The sequence below is a fragment of the Carcharhinus amblyrhynchos genome, chromosome 27 (genome assembly GCF_965287045.1).
Source record: "Carcharhinus amblyrhynchos chromosome 27, sCarAmb.v2.hapA, whole genome shotgun sequence".
NCBI classification, from domain to species: domain Eukaryota; kingdom Metazoa; phylum Chordata; class Chondrichthyes; order Carcharhiniformes; family Carcharhinidae; genus Carcharhinus; species Carcharhinus amblyrhynchos.
Window position 1 is genome coordinate 21,222,888 of NC_137350.1, and position 20,454 is coordinate 21,243,341.

A 20,454-nucleotide genomic window follows, 5' to 3' on the forward strand; every position below is an offset into this window, starting at 1 on the left:
CTAGTCCATGCCACAGGGAGCAATCCAGAATGATTACATTGCAGGTATTACTTTATTAATTTCTTTCCCAGTTCTTTGAAATTTGGAATTTCCATAAGGCATGATATACGTCTTCAACAGAACTATGGTGTCAAGGGTACCATGAATTGATTCAAAGACTGCTTAAAGTTACCAGAAATGAATGTGAGATTTAATTATTTGATCTAGTTTAAGCTACAAGTTGTTGCAATTAAACACTTACCTGTAACTTACTTGTGATGTGATGTCCTCCTCCTCCTTCACGTTCCAAAATCCCCTTAGCTTTAGTTTTATGTGCTTTGTTGATTTCACTGCTATCACTTCATTCAATGATGAGGCCCATGCAGTGAGGGTGTCAAGCTGGTAGATATATCTCAAGTGAGATCAGCAAACATTTGCAGAACATGTCGATATCAGCAGCACTTTTTTTAATAAAGATTATTTATTAGTCATAAGTAAGGCTTACATTAACATTGCAATGAAGTTACTGTGAAATTCCCCTTGTCGACACAGTCCAACACCAGTTTGGATCAATGCACCTAACCAGCACGTCGGAGGAAACCCACACAGACACAGGGAAAACATGCAAACTCCACACAGACAGTGACCCAAACCAGGAATCAAATTGGGGTCCCTAGCGCTGTGAAGCAGCAGTGCTAACCACTGTGCTACCATGCTGCTCTTTTGTTTGAGATTGTATAGATAATAAATAGATGATTGTTTAGATAGGGGCGGCACAGTGGTTAGCATCACTGCCTCACAGCTCCAGGGACCCAGGTTCAATTCCGGCCTTGAGTGACTGTCTGTATGGAGTTTGCACTTTCTCCCCATGTCTGCACGGGTTTCCTCAGAGTGCTCTGATTTCTTCCCTCTGTCCAAAAGATGTGCTGGTTAGATGCATTGGCCATGCTAAATTCTCCCTCAGTGTACCTGAACAGGTGCCGAAGTGTGGCAACTAAAGGGATTTTCACAGTAATTTGATTGCAGTGTCACAAGCCTACGTATGACTCTAATAAATAAACTTTAAACATTAGACATTGCCATGTCAGTTGAGAATCAGGAAAGCTGAACAAGATGGCATTCAATTGCAAAGGATTGGATGACTGGCAGCGTTGGGAGAGGGAAGCCGGAACTGAGGATGTGAGGGGATTGGGATCGTGAATTAATGCATGGAATGAATAATAAGTGCCAGTGGAGTAGAAGTAGGTGTGAGGAGTGTTGTAACTGAAGTGTAATCGACCTGAGGAGTAGATGCACTGCTGGCTTTAGGGGTACCTTTACCTTTGCCTGATCTGATGGGATAATTGAAGTATTCACAACACTATATCCATAACAATTAGGATTCGGGCTTTAAAGCAAAGATCAAGTGAAACATTTGTAGAGTTTGGTAGGGACAAAGAAAAGCTGTGGAACTGGCGATCTCCATCCCTGAAATTAAAGCAAATTTTGAGAATACAAGAGAGCTGGTGATACTGGAAGAATTTCAAACTAGCACCCCAATAGCTATTAGGTCACAGCTGAAAGGCTACGTCCAAAGATCTATTGAAATTCTTCCCGTATCTCTGTCTCTCACATTCTCAAAATTCTGTTCTAACTTCAGGGATCGGTCCCACATTTTTTTTTCCAGCAAATTCTGTAAATATTTCTGTTAAATATGCCCCCATGGACCAAGGGTGCATAAAGAACCACGAGATAGGCTCGATAATGTGAACACTGGGAGCTGGTTGTTTTAGGTCTGCGCTGATTCACAGTCAGGTCGAAGACAGTGAGGCATTCTGGAACATCATAGAATCAGGAAAGGTGTTGGAGAAATTCTTAATCATTAATTGTTCTCTTTGCACTGATGTAAGTGGATGAAGGGAACCCTCTTTCCCCCTCCACTTCCCAGCACCCTCAGCCTGCTCCCTGCTTCCACAATGTTTAATTGGATCAGTGGCGGATGCTGGGAAGAACCTGTAGATTTTCAAGGCATGTTTCGGAGCTATTATCTGTGAATAGATTGGGTGAAATTTTGAGCCCACGAGAGCCGTCAGCAGGAAGGGTGACACAAGCTGAAAATACAGCAAGCATCCGAAAACATGACAGACACCTCATTTCAATACATTATAATATAATTCGTGAATCCTCCTTCCAGGATGCTACATCCTTCCCGATTGAATATTCATTGGTCACAGATCTAACATGACGCTGGCGTGATTTTCAACAACTGTATAAAAACGAGAACCTGGCGACCTCACCCCCAAAGGGTAAAGATGAGCGCCATTATCCTGCAGAGTGACAGTCACAGAGGAGACAATGGAGAGGACAGGAGGGACCCAGATAAGTTCAACCCGGGCCAGTGTGGGTATGAGGCTCAGTTTTGACATCTCAGAGTGTGGGGTCACTCAAAGGCCTCAGCAGGTCTTCATGGCTGTCAGTTTCTAGATTTAAAGGTGACTGGCGGCTGGTCTGCAGGCAGTGTTTCCCAGGTCCTTCTTGCCGGGCTTGTGGTGATATCACAACTGTGGGATTGCCCTTCCCGAGTGGCAGCTGGAAAGTGGGTGGGAGGAGGTAAATCCATAGGGTCAGCACTGGGCGAGGGCTTCAGCATCCCTCTGAGTACCGGATCCCTGGGATATTGGGCGGCACGGTGGTTAGCACTGCTGACTCACAGCGCCACAGACCTGGGTTCGAGTCGCTGCTTGGGGTACTGTCTATGTGTAGTTTGCACATTCTTCCCGTGTCTGTGTGGGTTTTCTCTGTTTGCTCCGGTTTCCTCCCATAGTCCAGATGTGCAGGTTGGATGGATTGGCCATGATAAATTCTCCTTCAGTGTACCTGAACAGGCACTGGAGTGTGGTGACTAGGGGATTTTCATAATCCTGTCATTGCAGTGTCAATGTAAGCCTACTCACGACACTAATAAATAAATTTTACTTTTTCCTTCCTCCTCCGCCTGCTGTGGATCTTCTGCTGTGAGATGCTCACCAACAAGTGACCCAGAAACCTACCTACTAGTTATCCCTCTAAGATGTGAGTATCTGCGCTGGTGGAGGGTGCAGATCACAGCTGTGATACTTCCTCAATGCTTGTCTCTAAGATGTCTCCCTCAGAGCTGCTTGTGTCCATGGTCTCAAAAGAGTGTGAGGATGGCCCATGCTGGTGAATGATTAAGCTGCAAGGGGAGCGAGATGGCATTAGTGCATCACAGCTGATGAATGAAGGGAGATCTCCCATCCATTGATTCCATCTACACTTCCCACTGCATAGGAAAAGCAGTCAGCATAATCAAGAACCCCACACACCCCGGATATTGTCTCTTCCACCTCTCTCTATCAGGAAAAAGGTACAAAAGTCTGAGATCACATATCAACCAACTCAAGAATAATCAGACTATTTGAATGGATCTTACCAAATATTAATTGATTTTTCTCTACACCCTAGCTGTGACTGTAACGCTATATTCTGCACTCTCTCCTGTCCTTCTCCCTTATGTACCCTATGAACGGTAGGCTTTGTCTGTATAGCATGCAAGAAACAATACTTTTCACTATATCCCAAAATATGTGACAATAATAAATCAAATCAAATCAAATCAAAGTCCTAAGGGATGCCATTGGATCTGATGGCAATGCTTTACCATCTCCAATCGAACCATGAGGCCATCCTGAAGATACATTTCACCAGCCCTTAATTGTGTAGCTAGCATGAAATCATGTCTAAGTTGTAATCACTAGTGGGAACTAATAACGCATTCACTTCCGGGCCCACCAGTATAGCAGGTGTGCGACAAGCATGAAGGTTTGGCTGTGGTCAATTTTACAGGTATCAACCATAGGTCAATAGTGACTGCTGCTTTGTTGATCAGTGTCTTGATTAAGAATTTGAACCATCTCTTTCAAATCTTTCTTTAGCTTTCTCCGCAAAGTGGATTTAACTTTCCCAGACTTTTCACATCATGCCATATCTGTTCCTTCCCTCTGCCCTCAAACAATTGGAGACAGACAGAGGTATGCAGTCATTATAGGTCTTTGTCCAGCTTCACATCTTCAGGGGTCACAATTAAGAATAGTGGCTGACAAAAAGTGCAGGGTGATGTCTGAGTACCTTGCACTTGTGTGGTCATGATAACTTGTGAAAGACTGTCTCTCGAGATAAATGAGACAATTTCATGAAAGCCAGTTTGTCTGCATTCTTCCAACTGTTTAAGGGCAGGTCCAGAGTCTGCACGATGTGAAAAATCTAGATAAGTTGTATTCTCCTTATAGGTGAGAAAGCTAAAGGAAGATTTGATAGAGATGTTCGAAATCATCAGGGATTTGGAAAAATTCAATGAAGGACAAACACCTTTCACAGGGGAAATGCAACTGACGTGAGCCGGTTCTGACTATTTGACAGAAGAACCAGTGGTTAACATGAAAAGAGTAGCTTTTAACTGGTGAGTCGTTATAACACAGACTGCATGTTCGTAAATGGTGCTGGAAGCAGTTAATGTAATAGATTTCAAAAAGGCATCGGGTAAATAACTAGAGGGGAAAATGTTCAGGACTGCGGGTAGAAAGCAGGATTTCGGGGGTAACTCGAAAACTCTTAGAAGGATCAAGCATATGAGGTAATAACTCTCCTCTTGTTCAGTTTCATAATTCTACGATCCTGTCTTCACTATTAGGCTTGATTTTTTTTCTGCTGACTGTTTAAAGATGGGGGGGCTGAAAATGTATTTTTATATAGAAGCTGTGTTCAGATGCATTGAAAATGCAGATGGGGATATTTTGATCCTCTCCCATTCTACAGGCACAGAAGTGCAAAAAGGGCATTTTAAATAGCAGGTTCAAAATTATGTGTAGGTTTTGATTTGTTGCCACTGACAGAAAAATGCTAATTGGCAAAAGAAAGAGAGGGCGAGATGAGGGGAATGAGTTATTAAGCAAGGAGACTGTCTGAAAGGGTGTGGAAGCAGATTCAGCTATAACTTTCCAAAGGAGAACTCGTTGTGCACAGTCTGCATCTCAGGTAACAAGCATTTTCCTACAAGGGCAATTTGCCCAACCTTTGGTGCCAGACTCATCCGACACTAGGCTGGAAGGAAAGGTGAAACGGGGACTGCTGTAGAGTTGTGCTGAATAAATTTGGTGATGAAGAAAAGACAACTGAGCCTCGACATTCTCTCCCATCCACAGACCCAGGTGACAAACTCCCACTGCTTATGGCAATATGTGAGGCTTTAAGAATTTTTTGTGGTGCCAATTTTTTGTTGGTGGTTTGGGGTGGGGCAAATACTTGGAGTAATTTGAGGCCAGTTGTCTCCTCCATGCTAAATTCTCCCTCAGTGTACCTGAACAGGCGCCAGAGTGTGGCAACTAGGGGATTTTCACAGTAACTTCATTGCAGTGAAAATGTAAGCCTACTTGTGACACCAATAAATACACAAACTTTGACTTCACCCCTGTACTTTCTATGCTCCTCTAGGCTTTCTATAGTGTTAATATTTCTGTGACTGTCATAAGCTTTTTTTCCCTGTTTTTTCTTGGTCTGTGTGTTTTGGTACAGCCAATAGATTTGGTGGCGCTATCCTTTGTCTGTGTGGGGACATGCCTGCACTGTGCCCGTAGAATTTCACTTTTAATGTTTCTCATTGATTTCACAGTTTTTCCTTCTAATAGTTGTATCCGATCGATTCTTGCCAGCTCATATTTCAGCTTTGTAAAATTCATGTTAGAAATTTTACTCCTGTTCTATCTTTGTCCTTTTCCACAATGGTTTTAAATCTTACTATGTTATGGTTGCTATCTCCAAAATTGTGGTTAGGCCAATGTTTATTCCTAATGGCCCTTGAGAAGGCCTTGGTGAGCTGTTCTCCTTGAACTGCTGCCGTCCATGTGGTACAGGAACTTCCATAGTGTTGTTAGCAAGGATGTTCCAGGATTTTGATCCAATAAAGAAACAGTGATATAGCTCCAAGTCAGGGTGGTGTGTGACTTCAAGGGAAACTTGCAGTGCTGCCATTCCCATACATCTGCTGCCCTTGCTCTTCTAGGTGGTAGATGTCATGGGTTTGGAAGGTGCTGTCATGGGAGCTTTGGTGAGTTTCTGCAGCGCATCTTGTAAATAGTACACCAGCTGCCAATGTGTGCCCATGTTGGAGGGATTGAGTGTTTATAGTCATTCATGGAGTGCCAATCAAGTGGGCTGGATGGTGTAATCTTGATGGTGTCAAGCTTCTTGAGTATTGTTGGAGCTGCAATCGTCCAGGCAAATGGGGAGTATTCCATCACACTCCTAACTTGTGATTCGTAGGTGAAGAAGCTTTGGGGAGTCAGGAGATGGGTTACTTTCTGCAAAATTCCCAGCCTCTGACCTCCTCTTGTAGTCATAGAATTTATATGGCTAGTCAGTTCAGTTTCTGATAGATGGTAATCCTCAGGATATTGAGAATGGGGTATTCTGTGATGTTATGGCAGTTGAATGTCAAGGGAAGTTGGTTAGATTCTTTTGTGTTGGAGATGGACATTGCCTGACACATGTGGGTGTGACTATTACTTGTCACTTGTCAACCCAAGCCTGGATATTGTCAAGGTCTTGCTACATACGGACATGGACTGCTTCAGCATCTGAGGAGTCGCAAATGATGCTGTACAGTATGCAATCATTAGTGAACATCTCCTTTTCTGATATTATGATGGAGAGAACTATTATCTACCTGCATGGGCATGAACACTGCTGGTTAGAGATTGCTGCTCTGAACTAAGTAGATTCTGAATCAGGAACTCTTGATGGAAATATTGGCATGACTTCTGCAATCGAAATAAGAGTGACACTATCACCATCCAGCATTTATATGGATTGATAATAACCCCAAATTAACTCACACAAAGTACCACCCAAATAAAACTGCTTGGTGTCAATGCTTGCAGAAAGAACACTTGTGTTCAGATCGAATGTTCCATTGTCTCTATCTTGAGCAGCCATGAATCCTCTCAACATGCATGGTTAAAGGTAGAAGTCAACACATTGCTGCTTCAGTTGCCCTGCTTTTCCACAAGCTTTGCTGCATGAGTATCTTGCCCAGTGATCTTGCAGTAAAAGGGCATCACACTGCAGCACTCATATGCTAGATACTAACTAAACATGGCAGATAACGTCAGGGCCAGTCCATTCAATTGTAGATCATGTTTTGATCATGTAATCAATTAGTTAATTATTACCAAACCAAATGTATCTGGCACTGAAAAATTTACTTTTGTAAGTGTGGTGTGACATTGCATCAGATTTCAATTGTTTTTGGTGAATTAAAAATGTTTTCAAATAATGTCTCTTTCCCTCTTAATGCCATTGTTTTTCCATTCTCCTCATTTTCATTTATAGGTGTCATTTTTACACTGAACTAATTATTCCAACTTTCTAGTTTAAATACAGTGGTCTTCATTTTTAGGTCACACTGGAGGCAAGGCAGACACTAAAATTAGGATTGAGATCCTCCGTGCTGGTTCCCTGTTATTATCCCACTCCTGGGCTATTTTCGTGGAGATGGGATGGGGAGTTTGGTTGGCAGGGCTGCCAGTCGAGCCATGGCAGAAAGCCGAACTAATTCATTAAGAGCCGCTTCAGGCCAATTAAAAGGATGCCGACTAGGGAGGCCTTGGCCTAGTGGTATTATCACTGGGCCAGTGATCCAGAAATACAACTCATGTTCTGGAGATGGGGATTTGAATCCCACCACAGCAGGTGGTGGAATTTGGATTCAATTTAAAAAATCCAGAATTAAAAATCTACTTACTGATGACCATGAAACCATTGTTAGAAAAACCCATCTGGTTCAGTAACGTCCTTTAGGGAAGGAAATCTGCCAACCTTACCCAGTCTAGCCTACACATGACTCTAGAGCCACAATGAATCTGTCTTCTGAATTCCAGCTCTGGCAAAGGATCATCCAGACTCAAAACATTGGCTCTATTCTCTCCCCACACATGTTGTCAGACCTGCTGAGACTTTGCAACATTTTTTGTTTTTGCCACAACAGTGTGCTTGACTCTCAATTGCCCTTGGGAAACTTGGGATGGACTGCAAATGCTGGAGAGCCAGCAAGGCCCATATCCCATGACTGAATAAAAAAAATGTTTTCAGCCAGCCTCTGGATTGCACAGGCAGCGGGTGTCAGTTTAGCAATCTGGAAGTGGCCTCCCTGGGGCTGACTGGAGACGGGGTGCTGGTGTTTACACTCCAAACAGGTTTAAGAGGCCCTCCCTGCCTTCTTGTGCTCAGCAGTAGCTGCAGTAACCCTTTGGAGAGACTCCAGCCTCCTCCCCTTCTGCCCCCCCCCACCCCCCACAACCCCCGCCCCCACAACAGTGATGCAAAAGCCATTTTAATTTAAACTTTAAATAAGTTGGTGATGGTGCCCCACCATTTTGAAGACTTCTCTGCTTTAGAAAGTCATAGAAGCAGAAGGAGGCCATTCAGCCCATCAATCCTGCACTGACATCAATCCCACCCAGGCACTATCCCCATAACCCTAGCTAATCCCCCTGACACAAAGGTGCTATTGAGCATGGCCAAACAACCTATCCCACACATCGTTGGGATGTGGGAGAAAACCGGAACATCTGGAGGAAACCCATGCAGACACAGGGAGAATGTGCAAATTCCACACATACAGTGACCCAAGGCTAGAATTGAACGCAAGTCGCTGGTGCTGTGAGGCAACAATGCTGACCACTGTGCCACCGTGTCACCCACCGAAGAGGCCATTTGGCCTATCGAGCCTGCACCAACTATAATCCCACCCAAACCCCATCCTCATAACCCCAAAACTTCCACCAGAGGCTTCTACTACTTTCAAACTGAAAGGCTTCTGGTTTGTCTTGAAGATTTGAAACCGAACCTGCCATTCTTCATTCAAAAAGTTTAAAGTTAAAACTTAAAGTTTATTTATTAGTGTCACAAGTAGGCTCATATTAACACTGCAATAAAGTTACTGTGAAAATCCCCTAGTCGCCACAGTCTGGCACCTGTTCGAGTCCACTCACTTTGTCGGCCACTTTAAGACTTGAAGAGCAGGTTAGGTGTAAAGATTCGCATTCTAATCAGTAATCTGTAAACCATCTGTGCTGTTATATGCTCTGTCTGAGGCCAGTAGTCTCCATTCACCTGACGAAGAGGGAAACCTCAAAAGCTTGTGAGTTTACTATCAAATAAATCGGTTGGACTTAAACCTGGTGTTGTCAGACTTCTTACCTGTTCAAGTACACAGGGAGAATCGGGCACGGCCAGTGCACCTAACCAGAACGTCTTTCGGACTGTGGGAGGAAACTGGAGCACCCAGAGGAAACCCAGGGGAGAATGTGCAGACTCCACACAGACAGTCGTCCATGCCAGGAATCAAACCTAAATCCCTGGCACTGTGAGGCAGCAGTGCCAACCACTGTGCCTCTGTAAAAATGAAAATTAGGAAATAAAAAAGATACAAAACGATACTGGCAGGTAAAAGAAACCCAAAGATGCTTTGCTAGTACATTAACAGCAAGAGAATAACTAAGGAAATGGTGGGGCCTATCAGAGATGTACGTGATAACTTGTGCATTGATGCTAAAGATGTGAGCAGGGTTCCCAATGAGTACTTTGTCTTTCTCTCTATCTCTCCATCTTCAGTGAGGAGAGGAGGGATGATGCAGACATTCTAATTAAAGAGGAGGAGTGTGAAATATTCAATAAATGGGAAGATATTGAGAGGGGTTAAGGAAGTGAGAGACCTTGGAGTGCGTGTCCACAAGTTCTTGAAAGTGACAAGAAAGCCGGCAATGAAAGCATGTGGAATGCTTTCCTTTATTGGATGTGGTATACAATACAAAAGCAGGAATGTAATGATGAAATGTATAAAACACTGGTTAGGTCACAGCTGGAATATATATAGTTCTGGCCACCAGATTACAGGATGGATGCAATTGCTCTGGAGAGAGGAGATTTACAAGAATGTTGGCAGGTCTTGAAAATTGCAGTTATGAAGAGAGATTGGCTAAGCTAGGATTGTTTTCCTCAACACAGAGAAGCTAAAGGGGTGACCTAATTGAAGCATACAAAATCATGAGGGACCCAGATAGGGTAAACCCCAAGACCTCTTCCCCCAGCTAAGGGGGTTAATTATCAGGGAGTATCAAAAGTGATTGGTAGAAAGATTAGAGGGAACATGAGAAAAATCTTTTTCACCCAGAGGGTGGTGGATGTCTGGAATTCACTGCCCAATTCATTTTAAAGTTAGCTGGATCTGCCTCTGAAGCACAGAGACCTGCAGGGCTACAGACCACGTGCTGGAAAGTGGAATTAAAATGAGCGACTAATTTCCTTTATCCTTGTTGCCCAGCACAGACACAATGGGCTGAATGGCCTCTTTCTGCACTGCAATGTTTCTAACTTAAATTTTGCTTAATTCAAACGTTTAATTATATTAACTTTTTTTTTCAGTATGAAAGCCAACATTTATCTCCAGATCATTCTAGTGATGATATTTTTGCTCATCATGCTCTATTACACAAAAATTATTACACCGAGCAACTTCCTTCCTGTCATGAGAAGCAACACATATAACATTAACCTGCACTTAAACCTCATACCATTGGAAAAGTTATCTTTTCTGTCTCCCTATGGAGGAAGCTGGTAAGCCTTGTTGTATAATATTTATCATTTGAAATTAATCCCATTCTCAGAATGTTTCAATGTATTCTTACTTCTTTCCTTGAAGTAACCATGATTTGCTTTTATGTTCAAATGTTTCAAATTTCCTTTCTGTAAAGCAGTAAATTGTCAGCAATATTGTCGATTGTGGAATGGCATCTTTTAAAATTGGTGGAGATTGTAGAATCCCTACAGTGCAGAAAGAGGCCATTTGGCCCAACAATTCTGCACCAACCACAATCCCTCCCAGGACCTATCCCCATAACCCCATGCTTTTACCCAAGCTAGTTCTCCTGACACTAAGGGGCAATTTAGCATGGCCAATCAACCTAGCCCACACATCTTTGGAGTGTGGGAGGAAACCGGAGCACCCGGAGGGAACGCACGCAGACACGGGGAGAATGTGCAAGTTCCATACAGGCGCTCAGTCACCTGAGGCTGGAATTGAACCAGGTCCCTGACGCCCATCATTGCACTTGCTGCCTCGTTACACTGATCCCCCTCCGCGTGCCCTAGTGCCTACAAGAGATTAGCTTTTGGAAATGTTATGCATTTCTCCTTTAGGAACATTGCTGGGTTATGTAGGAATGATGATAAAGGACTGTATCTTCAACAGTTTAATACGAGAACTTTGGCAGCTCTTACACAGCACCCCTGCAGCCACACTGGTGAGAGAGAACCCCTGCACTACTGACCCCTTACTTCCATGGTGATATATACATGAATACGTACATCTTCGCCATTTTAGTTGGGACAATCCATACTCACATACAAAGAACAATGTTGAATTCGGTCACAGAACGTTGAAGTTGCATTGAGTGTGAGTTTGCACCATAAAGCCTGCCACAAAGTCCAAGTGTGCCCCTTCCCTCTCCCTTTTTTCAAACAAATGTCCTAGCAAGCCATTCAGTTGTATCAAACTGCTGCAGGAAAATTGGATGAACAATGAAGCCAGTAGGACCATTTGGCATCAATCTAAGAACTGACAATGAAAGGACACTATAAAACCCCCTTTACTGAGGGCTTGTGCCAAAATGGGGAGAGCTGTGTCAGGCAATAGCCTGACATCGTCATATCACAGAATCATATCTTACAGATAATGTCCCAGAGACCATCACCATCCCTGGGTGTGTCTTATCCCACCAGTAGAGGTGGCGGCACTGTGTATGGTATACAGTCAGCCTGGGAGTCCTCAACACCAACCACCCATGGCCCCATAAAGTCTCATGGTGTCAGGTCAAACATTGGCATGGTAACCTCCTACTGATTACAATGTTCCACTACCACCAAACCCCACCCCTGAAATCCTGAGGTGGTCAATCAATACCCCTTCATGTTGAGCAACATGTGGAGGAAGCACTAAGGGTGGCAAGGGTGCGGAATGTACTATGCGTGGGAACTTCAAAGTGCATCATCAAGAATGGTGGCACCATTACTGATTGAGCTAGCCGAGTCTAAGCGACATAGGTGCCAGACTGAGTTTGTGGCTATGGTGAGGGAACCAACAAGAGGGAGGAACATATTTGTCCTCATCCTCACTAATCTGTATGTCAAAGATGCATCTGTCCAATACAGTTTTGGGAGGGACTACAGACCCACATTCACATTGAGGATACCTGCATCATGTTATGTGGCATGTCCGCCATGCTGAATTGGATAGATTTTGAACGGATCTAATAATTCAAGACTGGGCAACCATGAAGCACAGTGAGCTATCAGTACAATGTAATGGTACTCAACCACAATCTGTAACCTCTACAAGGCACAAGTCAGGAGTGTGATGGAATACTTTCCCACTTGCCTGGATGGGTGCAGCTCCAACAACACTCAAGCAACTTGACATAATCCAGGACAGAGCAGCCTGTTTGTTTAGCACCCCATCCACAAACATTCACTCCCTCCACCACTGACGTACCAGTGGCAGCAGCATGTACCATGTATAAGATGGACAGCAGGAACTAACAAAGGCTTATAGATGGTGGACAGGCTTTGGGAGGTCAGGAGGTGCGTTACTAGCTGCAGGATTCTGAGCCTCTGATTTGGAAGGAAGGTCTTGAGGAAGCAGCCACATCACATTGTCGCACCACTTTATCTGTTACTGCTACCCCCTGAATTGATACAAAGCTTTGTGTGGGTATGTCATCTACTCCTCTGCTATCCCTGTGAGAAAGAAGAATATATTTTGGCAGTGAGGAACTCACTGAAACATCTCCAACAATGCTCCATATTACTGACAGACACTTTGCAATATAATTCTTTTTTCAAAAATTACCTTACTTGGATTCAAGATGCATGGTGCTTTAAATGATATCAATGCAGGTCTATCTTTATATCCTTTCACCATTTTTTTCATAACTAAACAATGCAAACAGTGCTTGTACATTCTTTGCCCAAATCTGAGATCCTGACATCCCATCAGCTGCTTAGCTGAATGACAGCAGGAAAGCACTAAATCAACATCTTCCAGAACATGTAAGAAATGCAGCACCCGTATCCTCCAGCAACATTGCAAAGACCATGTCTGTTAAAAGTATGTGTGTTCCTGTGGACATTACATTATTGAATTTCACTGCTAATGTGTTTACCTATAGGGAGGTAATGGTCTCATGGTATTATCGCTAAGCTATTAATCCAGAAACTCAGCTAATGTTCTGGGGACCTGGGTTTGAATCCCACCACAAGCAGATGGTGGAATATGAATTCAATTTTAAAAATCTGGAATTGAAAGTCAACTGATGACCATTATTGGAAAAAACTATTTAATTTACCAGTGCCCTTTAATCTGCCATCCTTACCTGGTCTGGCCTACATATGACTCCAGAGCCACAGCAATGTGGTTGACTCTCAACTTTTCTGTTCAAGGACGATGGATGGACAATAAATGTTGGCCAGCCAGAAACACCCGTGTCCCACGAATAGAACAAAGAACAATACAGCACAGGAACAGGCCCTTCGGCCCTCCAAGCCTGCACCGATCATGTGTTCCTAACTAGACCATCCATTTGTATCTGTCTATTCCCTGTCTGTTCATGTGGCTATCATAAGTTTTAAATGATCCTAGTGTATCTGCCTCAACCACTTTGTTTGGTAGTGCATTCCAGGCCCCCACCACCCTCTGTGTAAAAAAACGTGCCCCGCATATCTGTATTGAACTTGTGACCCCTTGTGTTTGTCATTTCTGACCTGGGAAAAAGCTTCCAAATGTTCACCCTATCTATGCCCTTCATAATTTTATAAACTTCTATTAGGTCACCCCTCAACCTCTGTCTTTCCAGAGAGAGCAACCCTAGTTTCCTCAATCTCACCTCAAAGCTAATATCCTCCACAACAGCCAACATCCTGGTAAACCTTTTCTGCACTCTCTCCAAAGCTTCCACGTCTTTCTGGTAGTGTGGTGACCAGAACTGGACACGGTATTCCAAATGTGGCCTAACCAACATTCTATATAACTGCAACATCATATGCTAGCTTTTATACTCTATGTCCTGTCCAATAAAGGCAAGCATGCCATATGCCTTCTTTAGCACCCTTTCCATCTGTGCTGCCACCTTTAAGGATCTGTGGACTTGCACACCCAGATCCCTCTGTGTGTCTATACTCCTGGTGTTTCTGCCTTTATTGTATAGCTCCCCCCTGCATTAGATCTTCCAAAATGCATCACTTCACATCTATCTGAATTAAATTCCATCTGCCATTTCTCCAGTCTACCTATATCCTGCTGAAGTCTCTGACAATGTTCATCACTATCCGCTACTCCAGCAATCTTTCTGTCATCCACAAACTTACTAATCAAACCAGCTACGTCTTCTTCCAAATCATTTATATATATCACAAACAGCAGAGGTCCCAATACAGAGCCCTGCGGAACACCACTAGTCACAGACCTCCGATCAGAAAAAGATCCCTCCACTGCTACCCTCTGTCTTCTATGGCCAAGTGAGTTCTGTACCCATCTAACTAGTTCACCTTTGATCCCGAATGAATAAGAATATTAGGGGGTTGGTTTAGCTTGGTTGGCTGGACAGCTGGTTTGTGATGGAAAGAGATACTAACAGGCATGGGTTCAATTCCTGTACCAGCTGAGATTATCCATGAAGGCCCTGTCTTCTCAACCTTGCCCCTGGTCTGAGGTGTGATAACCCTCAGGTTAAATCACCTTCAAAGGGGAGAACAGTCAATCTTTCTCTGAGACCTTGCTGACATTTACCTAAACATTGTTATTACTGACATTAGAATTTAACAGCCAATAGATAAAAGCCTTCCACATGTATAATCCTAGGCTGCTGTGTCTCAGCCTCATGTACATGTCTATCTAAGAGCTGTAGGAAAGAATCGAATAACCTTTTTACAGGAGGACCCCAAATCACTTAACAATTCACTTGACATTTTCCATTATTATGATTCAACTTTTGATTCCAAACCATTGTTGGCAAGGATCATAGCAATGGTTGTGTGAGCCTAAATTTTGCATCAGGCATGTCCATTGAAGAGGATTATAATGAGTACACACATGAATGTTTTACATTTTGCTTGCCACTTTGGTTTATGCCAACTTTAAATCTTCTACAGGTTAAATGGCAAAAATAATTGCAGCTGTAACATTGGGAAACAATGGCCTTTAACAGCATCTTATGATCCAAAAAACATGTTATCCATTGAAAAAAGGAGAAGATTGCAGTATGAACAACACAAAAAGAGGTATTAAATTATGTTTTTTGAGCATATAGTCACACACAAAAGCACGACTGATTTCCCCAAGTGTCAAAGTCTGCCCAAAGTAACTCTAATTTAGGGTGCAGATTAAAGCTCTCTATTCTTCCTCAATTCCAAACGCTGAAGAATTCCATTGCCTGACCTGTTCTTAATGCAAATTCAAGATCTTAAGGGATACAAACAAGTGAATAGCCATTGTCTTTGTGCCTGCTCCATTATTCAATATGATATTGCCACTCTTTTACCTTAGGTGAGGCAGAGACACAGTGGTAATGCCACTGGACTAGTACCCCAGAGACCCAAGGTAATGCTCTGCAGACCCAAGGCAGATGGTGAAATTTGAATTGAATAAAAACGTGGAATTACATGCTTAATGATGACCACGAAACCATCATCAATAGTTCGTAAAAACCCGTTTGGTTCACTAATTTTTTTAGAAGTTTATTTATTAGCGTCACAAGTGCATTAACACTGCAATGAAGTTACTGTGAAAATTCCCAAGCTGCCGCACTCCAGCGCCTGTTCAGATACACTGACGGAAGATTTGGCATGTCCAATGCACCTAGCCTGGACTGTGGAAGGAAACTGGAGTACCTGGAGGAAACCCACGCAGACATGGGGAGAACGTGCAGATTCCACATAGACAGTGACTCATGTCAGGAATCAAACCTGGGTCCCTGGCGCTGTGAGACTTCAGGCAAGTAGGTTAAATGAAATAAGTGAAAAGCTGGATCTGCACGTGAGAAATTCAACATCAAAGTTTCCAGGGCATGAGAAGAATTTACCACGTTTGTTCCTTGAAGGTGTGAACATATAGTTTCATGGTGGATTCCTCATTTCTCCATCCACAGGTGCATCTTTCAAACATGGTATAGATGGTTCTAAGAAATGTGACTGCGACTCAAAGTTCTGAGATGACTCAGTGGGATAGCAGCATCTGCTGGATTGTGGGGTCTATAAAACATTCTGATTCTACTTCCCCATTAGCTGCTATTAATATAGACGCAGCCACGTGATGCCTTGTCAGAATGCTACTCCACCAAAAAATGCTTAGAAACAAGGCCATAGAACTTAGGAGCAAGAGTAGGCCATTCAGCCCCTTGAGCCTGTGCCATTATTTGATGAGATTATGATTGTGATCTCTCAACTCCATCTTCCTTGCTTTCCTGGCTGCCAGCCCCCACCAACCCCCCTCCCCAGAGTCCACTCTGTCAAGGCACCTCAAGACCTTCAATAAGACCAAACCTCATTCTGTTAAACTCCAGTGGGTATAGGCCAACCTGTTCAAACTTTCTTCATAAGATCTCAAGAATGAGCTGAGTGAACCTTCTAAACTGCTTCTAATGTAATTATATCTGTTTTTCAAATAAGGAGAACAAAATTGTACACAGTGTTTGAGATGTGGCCTCACCGAGGCCCTGTACAGTTGATGTAAAACTTTATCCACTTTTACATTCCATTCACCTTGCAATAAATGCCAATATTCCATTTCCTTCCTAATCACTGGCTGTAGCTGCACATTAACTTTTTGTGATTCATGTACTAGGACACCTAGATCCCACTGTACCCTGAGTTCTGCAATCCTTCACCGTTTAACTAGTATATCGCCTTTCTATTCTCCTTGCCAAAGTTGGCAAGTTCACATTTTCACATATTATCACCAAAATCTTGATGGCGTTTACGGCAGTGGGATCTTACAGTCCCACTGATGTCTCAGCTCCACTGCGGATTTCCCATCAGCATGGGGAGTGTTCGATGGAAAACCCAATCGACCACAGCAGGGCTATAAGATTCCATCGCCAGCTAAGTTAGATAGATCTTTGACATAACAAGGGAGTCAAGGGTTTTTAGATGGTGGTGAGGGTTTGTGGGGGTGGGGGGAAGTAAGGGATGGGGCGGAGGGGGTGACAGACAGAAACTGGAGTTGAGACGCAACAAGATTTCCTCAGGTATCAGTGTGGAAATAAAATAAACACATCTCTTTGGGGCTAGGATTTAACAAGATTGTGGATGTTTATTACTTTCTAATGAAAGGAATGCTTCACCATCACACAGTAGATTTATTTTAATGGGTAGTGTTTCAGAAGTTGTAATAACCTTTTGCAATTAACATAATTTTAACTAGAGATTCAGATTGATGAGAGGATGTTCATTTCAAACTATTTGCGGGTGAAAACTAAGTAGGGGGCAAGCACCATGTGGAATTTAATTAACTATTTCCACACAGGAATGAATTACCCTTGAAGAATATAATTACAGCCCAACCCAATTCCCCACTAAGCTATCCAATCCATGGGGTTGAAGTAATGCCGCTACAGTCAATTGTCATTCCAGGTGAGAAGAGCAGTTTAATTTTCAGTCAAGCATGAATGTTATTTATTTGCATTTTTTCATTTCCTATAAAATATCATTTCTTCTTTCAGGTCTAGGTGTGTTTGCCTGGGAAAGACAGAACTATATGGTATGTATATTCTCTTTGTCTTCCAGGTTTTTTTCCGGTCCAGAAAGCACTGAATTCTGCCAGGAGGCAGTTCCACAGCTACTGATAGCCCTCCTATAGAGTCATAGAGGTTTACAGCATAGAAACAGGCCCTTCGCCCAATTTGTCCATGCCGCCTTTTTTTTTAAACCCCTAAACTAATCCCAATTGCCTGCATTTGGCCCGTATCCCTGTACACCCATCTTACCCATGTAACTATCTAACTTCTTTTCAAAATACAAAATTGTACCCACCTCTACCACTACATCTGGCAGCATGTTGCAGATACTCACCACCCTCTGTGTGAAACAATTGCCCCTCTGGATAGTTTTGTATCTCTCCCTGCTCACCTTAAGCCTTTAGTTTTAGACTCCCCTACCTTTGGGAAAAGATATTGACTATCTAGCTAATCTATGTCCCTGATTATTTTATAGACCTCTGTAAGATCATCCCTCAGCTTCGAAGTTCCAAAGAAAAAAGTCCCAGTCTATTCAGCCTCTCCTTATAACCCAAACCATCAAGTCCCAATAGCATCCTAGTAAGTCTTTTCTGAACTCTTTGTAGTTTAATAATACCCTTTCTATAATAGGGTGACCAGAACTGTACACAGTATTCCAAATGTGGCCATAACCAATATTTACGACTTCAACAAGATGTCCCAATTCCTGTATTCAATGTTCACACCAATGAAACCATGCATGCCAAGTGCCTCCTTCACCACTCTGTCCATCTGTGACTCCATTTTCAAGGAGCTATGATTCTGTATCCTTAGATCTCTTTGTTCTATAACTCTCCCCAGATGCCCTACCATTAACTGAGAAAGTCCTGCCCTGGTTTGATCTACCAAAATGCATCACCTCACGTTTATCTAAATGAAACTCCATCTGCTATTCGTCAGCCCACCCGCCCAATTGATCAAGATCCCATTGCCATCCTAGATAACCTTCTTCACTGTTCACTACGCCACCAATCTTGACATCATCTGCAAACTTATTAAACAAACCTACTGAATTCTCATCCAAATCATTACTATAAATGACAAATAACAGTGGACCCAGCACCAAAGCCTGAGGCATACCGCTGGTCATAGGCCTCCGGTTTGAAAAACAACCCTCTACAACCACCTCTCTGTTCCGTCATCAAGTCAATTTTGTGTCCATTTGGCTACCTCACCTTAGATCCCATGAGCAATAACCTACCACGTGATACCTTGTCAAAGTCCTTGCTAAGCTCCACGTAGACAACATCAACTGCACGACTCTCATCTACCTTTTTGTTACCCCTTCAAAAAACTCAATCAAATTTGTGAGGCATGATTTTCCACTCACAAAGCCATGCTGACTGTCCCTAATCTGTCTTGTGTCTCTAAATGCCTCTAGGTCCTGTCTCGCAAAATATCTTCCAATAACTTGGTGGTTATTTTCCAGACGTCGCTGGATTCCGGGGAAGTGCCGGAAGATTGGAAAGTGGCTAATGTTACGCTGTTGTTTAAGAAGGGTGCCAGGCAAAAGGCAGGGAATTATAGGCCGGTTAGTTTAACGTCTGTTGTGGGTAAAATGTTAGAATCCGTCATCAAAGAGGAAATAGCGAGGCATCTTGACAGGAATTGCTTGATAGAGCAGACGCAACACAGTTTCGTTAAGGGGAAGTTGTGTCTGACAAATTTATTGGAGTTCTATGAGGATGTGTCTAGGGCGGTGGATAGAGGAGAGCCGGTGGATGTGGTCTTTCTTGATTTTCAGAAGGCGTTTGACAAGGTACCTCACAAGAAGTTATTGCAGAAGGTAAGGGGGCATGGAGTTGGGGGTAGGGTGTTAGCGTGGATAGAGGATTGGTTGTCAAATAGGAGACAGAGAGTGGGGGTTAATGGGTGCTATTCGGATTGGTGGTTTGTGACTAGTGGAGTGCCCCAGGGGTTGGTGCTGGGGCCTCAGCTATTTACCATTTGTATAGATGATCTGGAGGAGGGAACCGAGTGTATGGTGTCGAAATTTGCTAATGACACCAAGATTGGAGGAAAGGCAAATTGCGCGGAGGATGTGGAGAGTCTGCAGAAGGATCTAGATAGGCTGGGCGAATGGGCCAGGAAATGGCAAATGGAATTTAATGTTGGCAAGTGCGAGGTGGTCCACTTTGGCAGAAATAATGGTAGGAAGGACTATTACTTACGGGGCGAAAAACTGCAGCAGGCGACGGTGCAGAGGGACCTCGGGGTCCTTGTGCATGAGTCGCAAAAACCCAGCCTGCAGGTGCAGCAGGTGGTCAGGAAGGCTAATGGGATGCTGGCCTTCATAGTGAGGGGGATTGAATATAAAAGTAGGGAGGTCTTGCTGCAGCTGTATAGGGCATTGGTGAGGCCGCAGCTGGAGTACTGTGTGCAGTTTTGGTCGCCGCACTTACGCAAGGATATTTTGGCCTTGGAGGGAGTGCAGAGGAGGTTTACTAGGCTGATACCAGAGTTGAGGGGGTTGAGCTATGAGGAGAGGCTGAATAAACTAGGCTTGTACTCGTTAGAGTTTAGAAGAATGAGGGGAGATCTCATTGAGACGTATAAGATGATGAATGGGATGGATAGGATAGAGGTGGAGAGGCTCTTC

At 43.4% G+C, this 20,454-nt stretch overlaps 1 protein-coding gene across 2 annotated transcripts in view; it reads left to right on the forward strand.

The window, feature by feature from the left end:
* The first annotated feature begins 2,357 nt into the window (after positions 1 to 2,357).
* LOC145359077 (beta-1,4 N-acetylgalactosaminyltransferase 2-like) overlaps positions 2,358 to 20,454 on the forward strand; it is a 38,737-nt gene continuing 20,640 nt past the window's right edge. The window contains exons 1-5 of one of the 2 annotated variants that reach the window (XM_080213455.1): positions 2,358 to 2,362; positions 10,456 to 10,647; positions 15,235 to 15,363; positions 17,606 to 17,712; positions 17,802 to 17,839. In XM_080213455.1, the coding sequence (XP_080069581.1) occupies positions 10,457 to 10,647; positions 15,235 to 15,363; positions 17,606 to 17,712; positions 17,802 to 17,839 (465 nt within the window). In that variant the 5' untranslated portion in view covers positions 2,358 to 2,362; position 10,456. Of the gene's footprint in view, positions 2,363 to 4,238; positions 4,436 to 10,455; positions 10,648 to 15,234; positions 15,364 to 17,605; positions 17,713 to 17,801; positions 17,840 to 20,454 lie in introns of those variants that run through there. The other variant, XM_080213454.1, reaches the window with a different exon arrangement.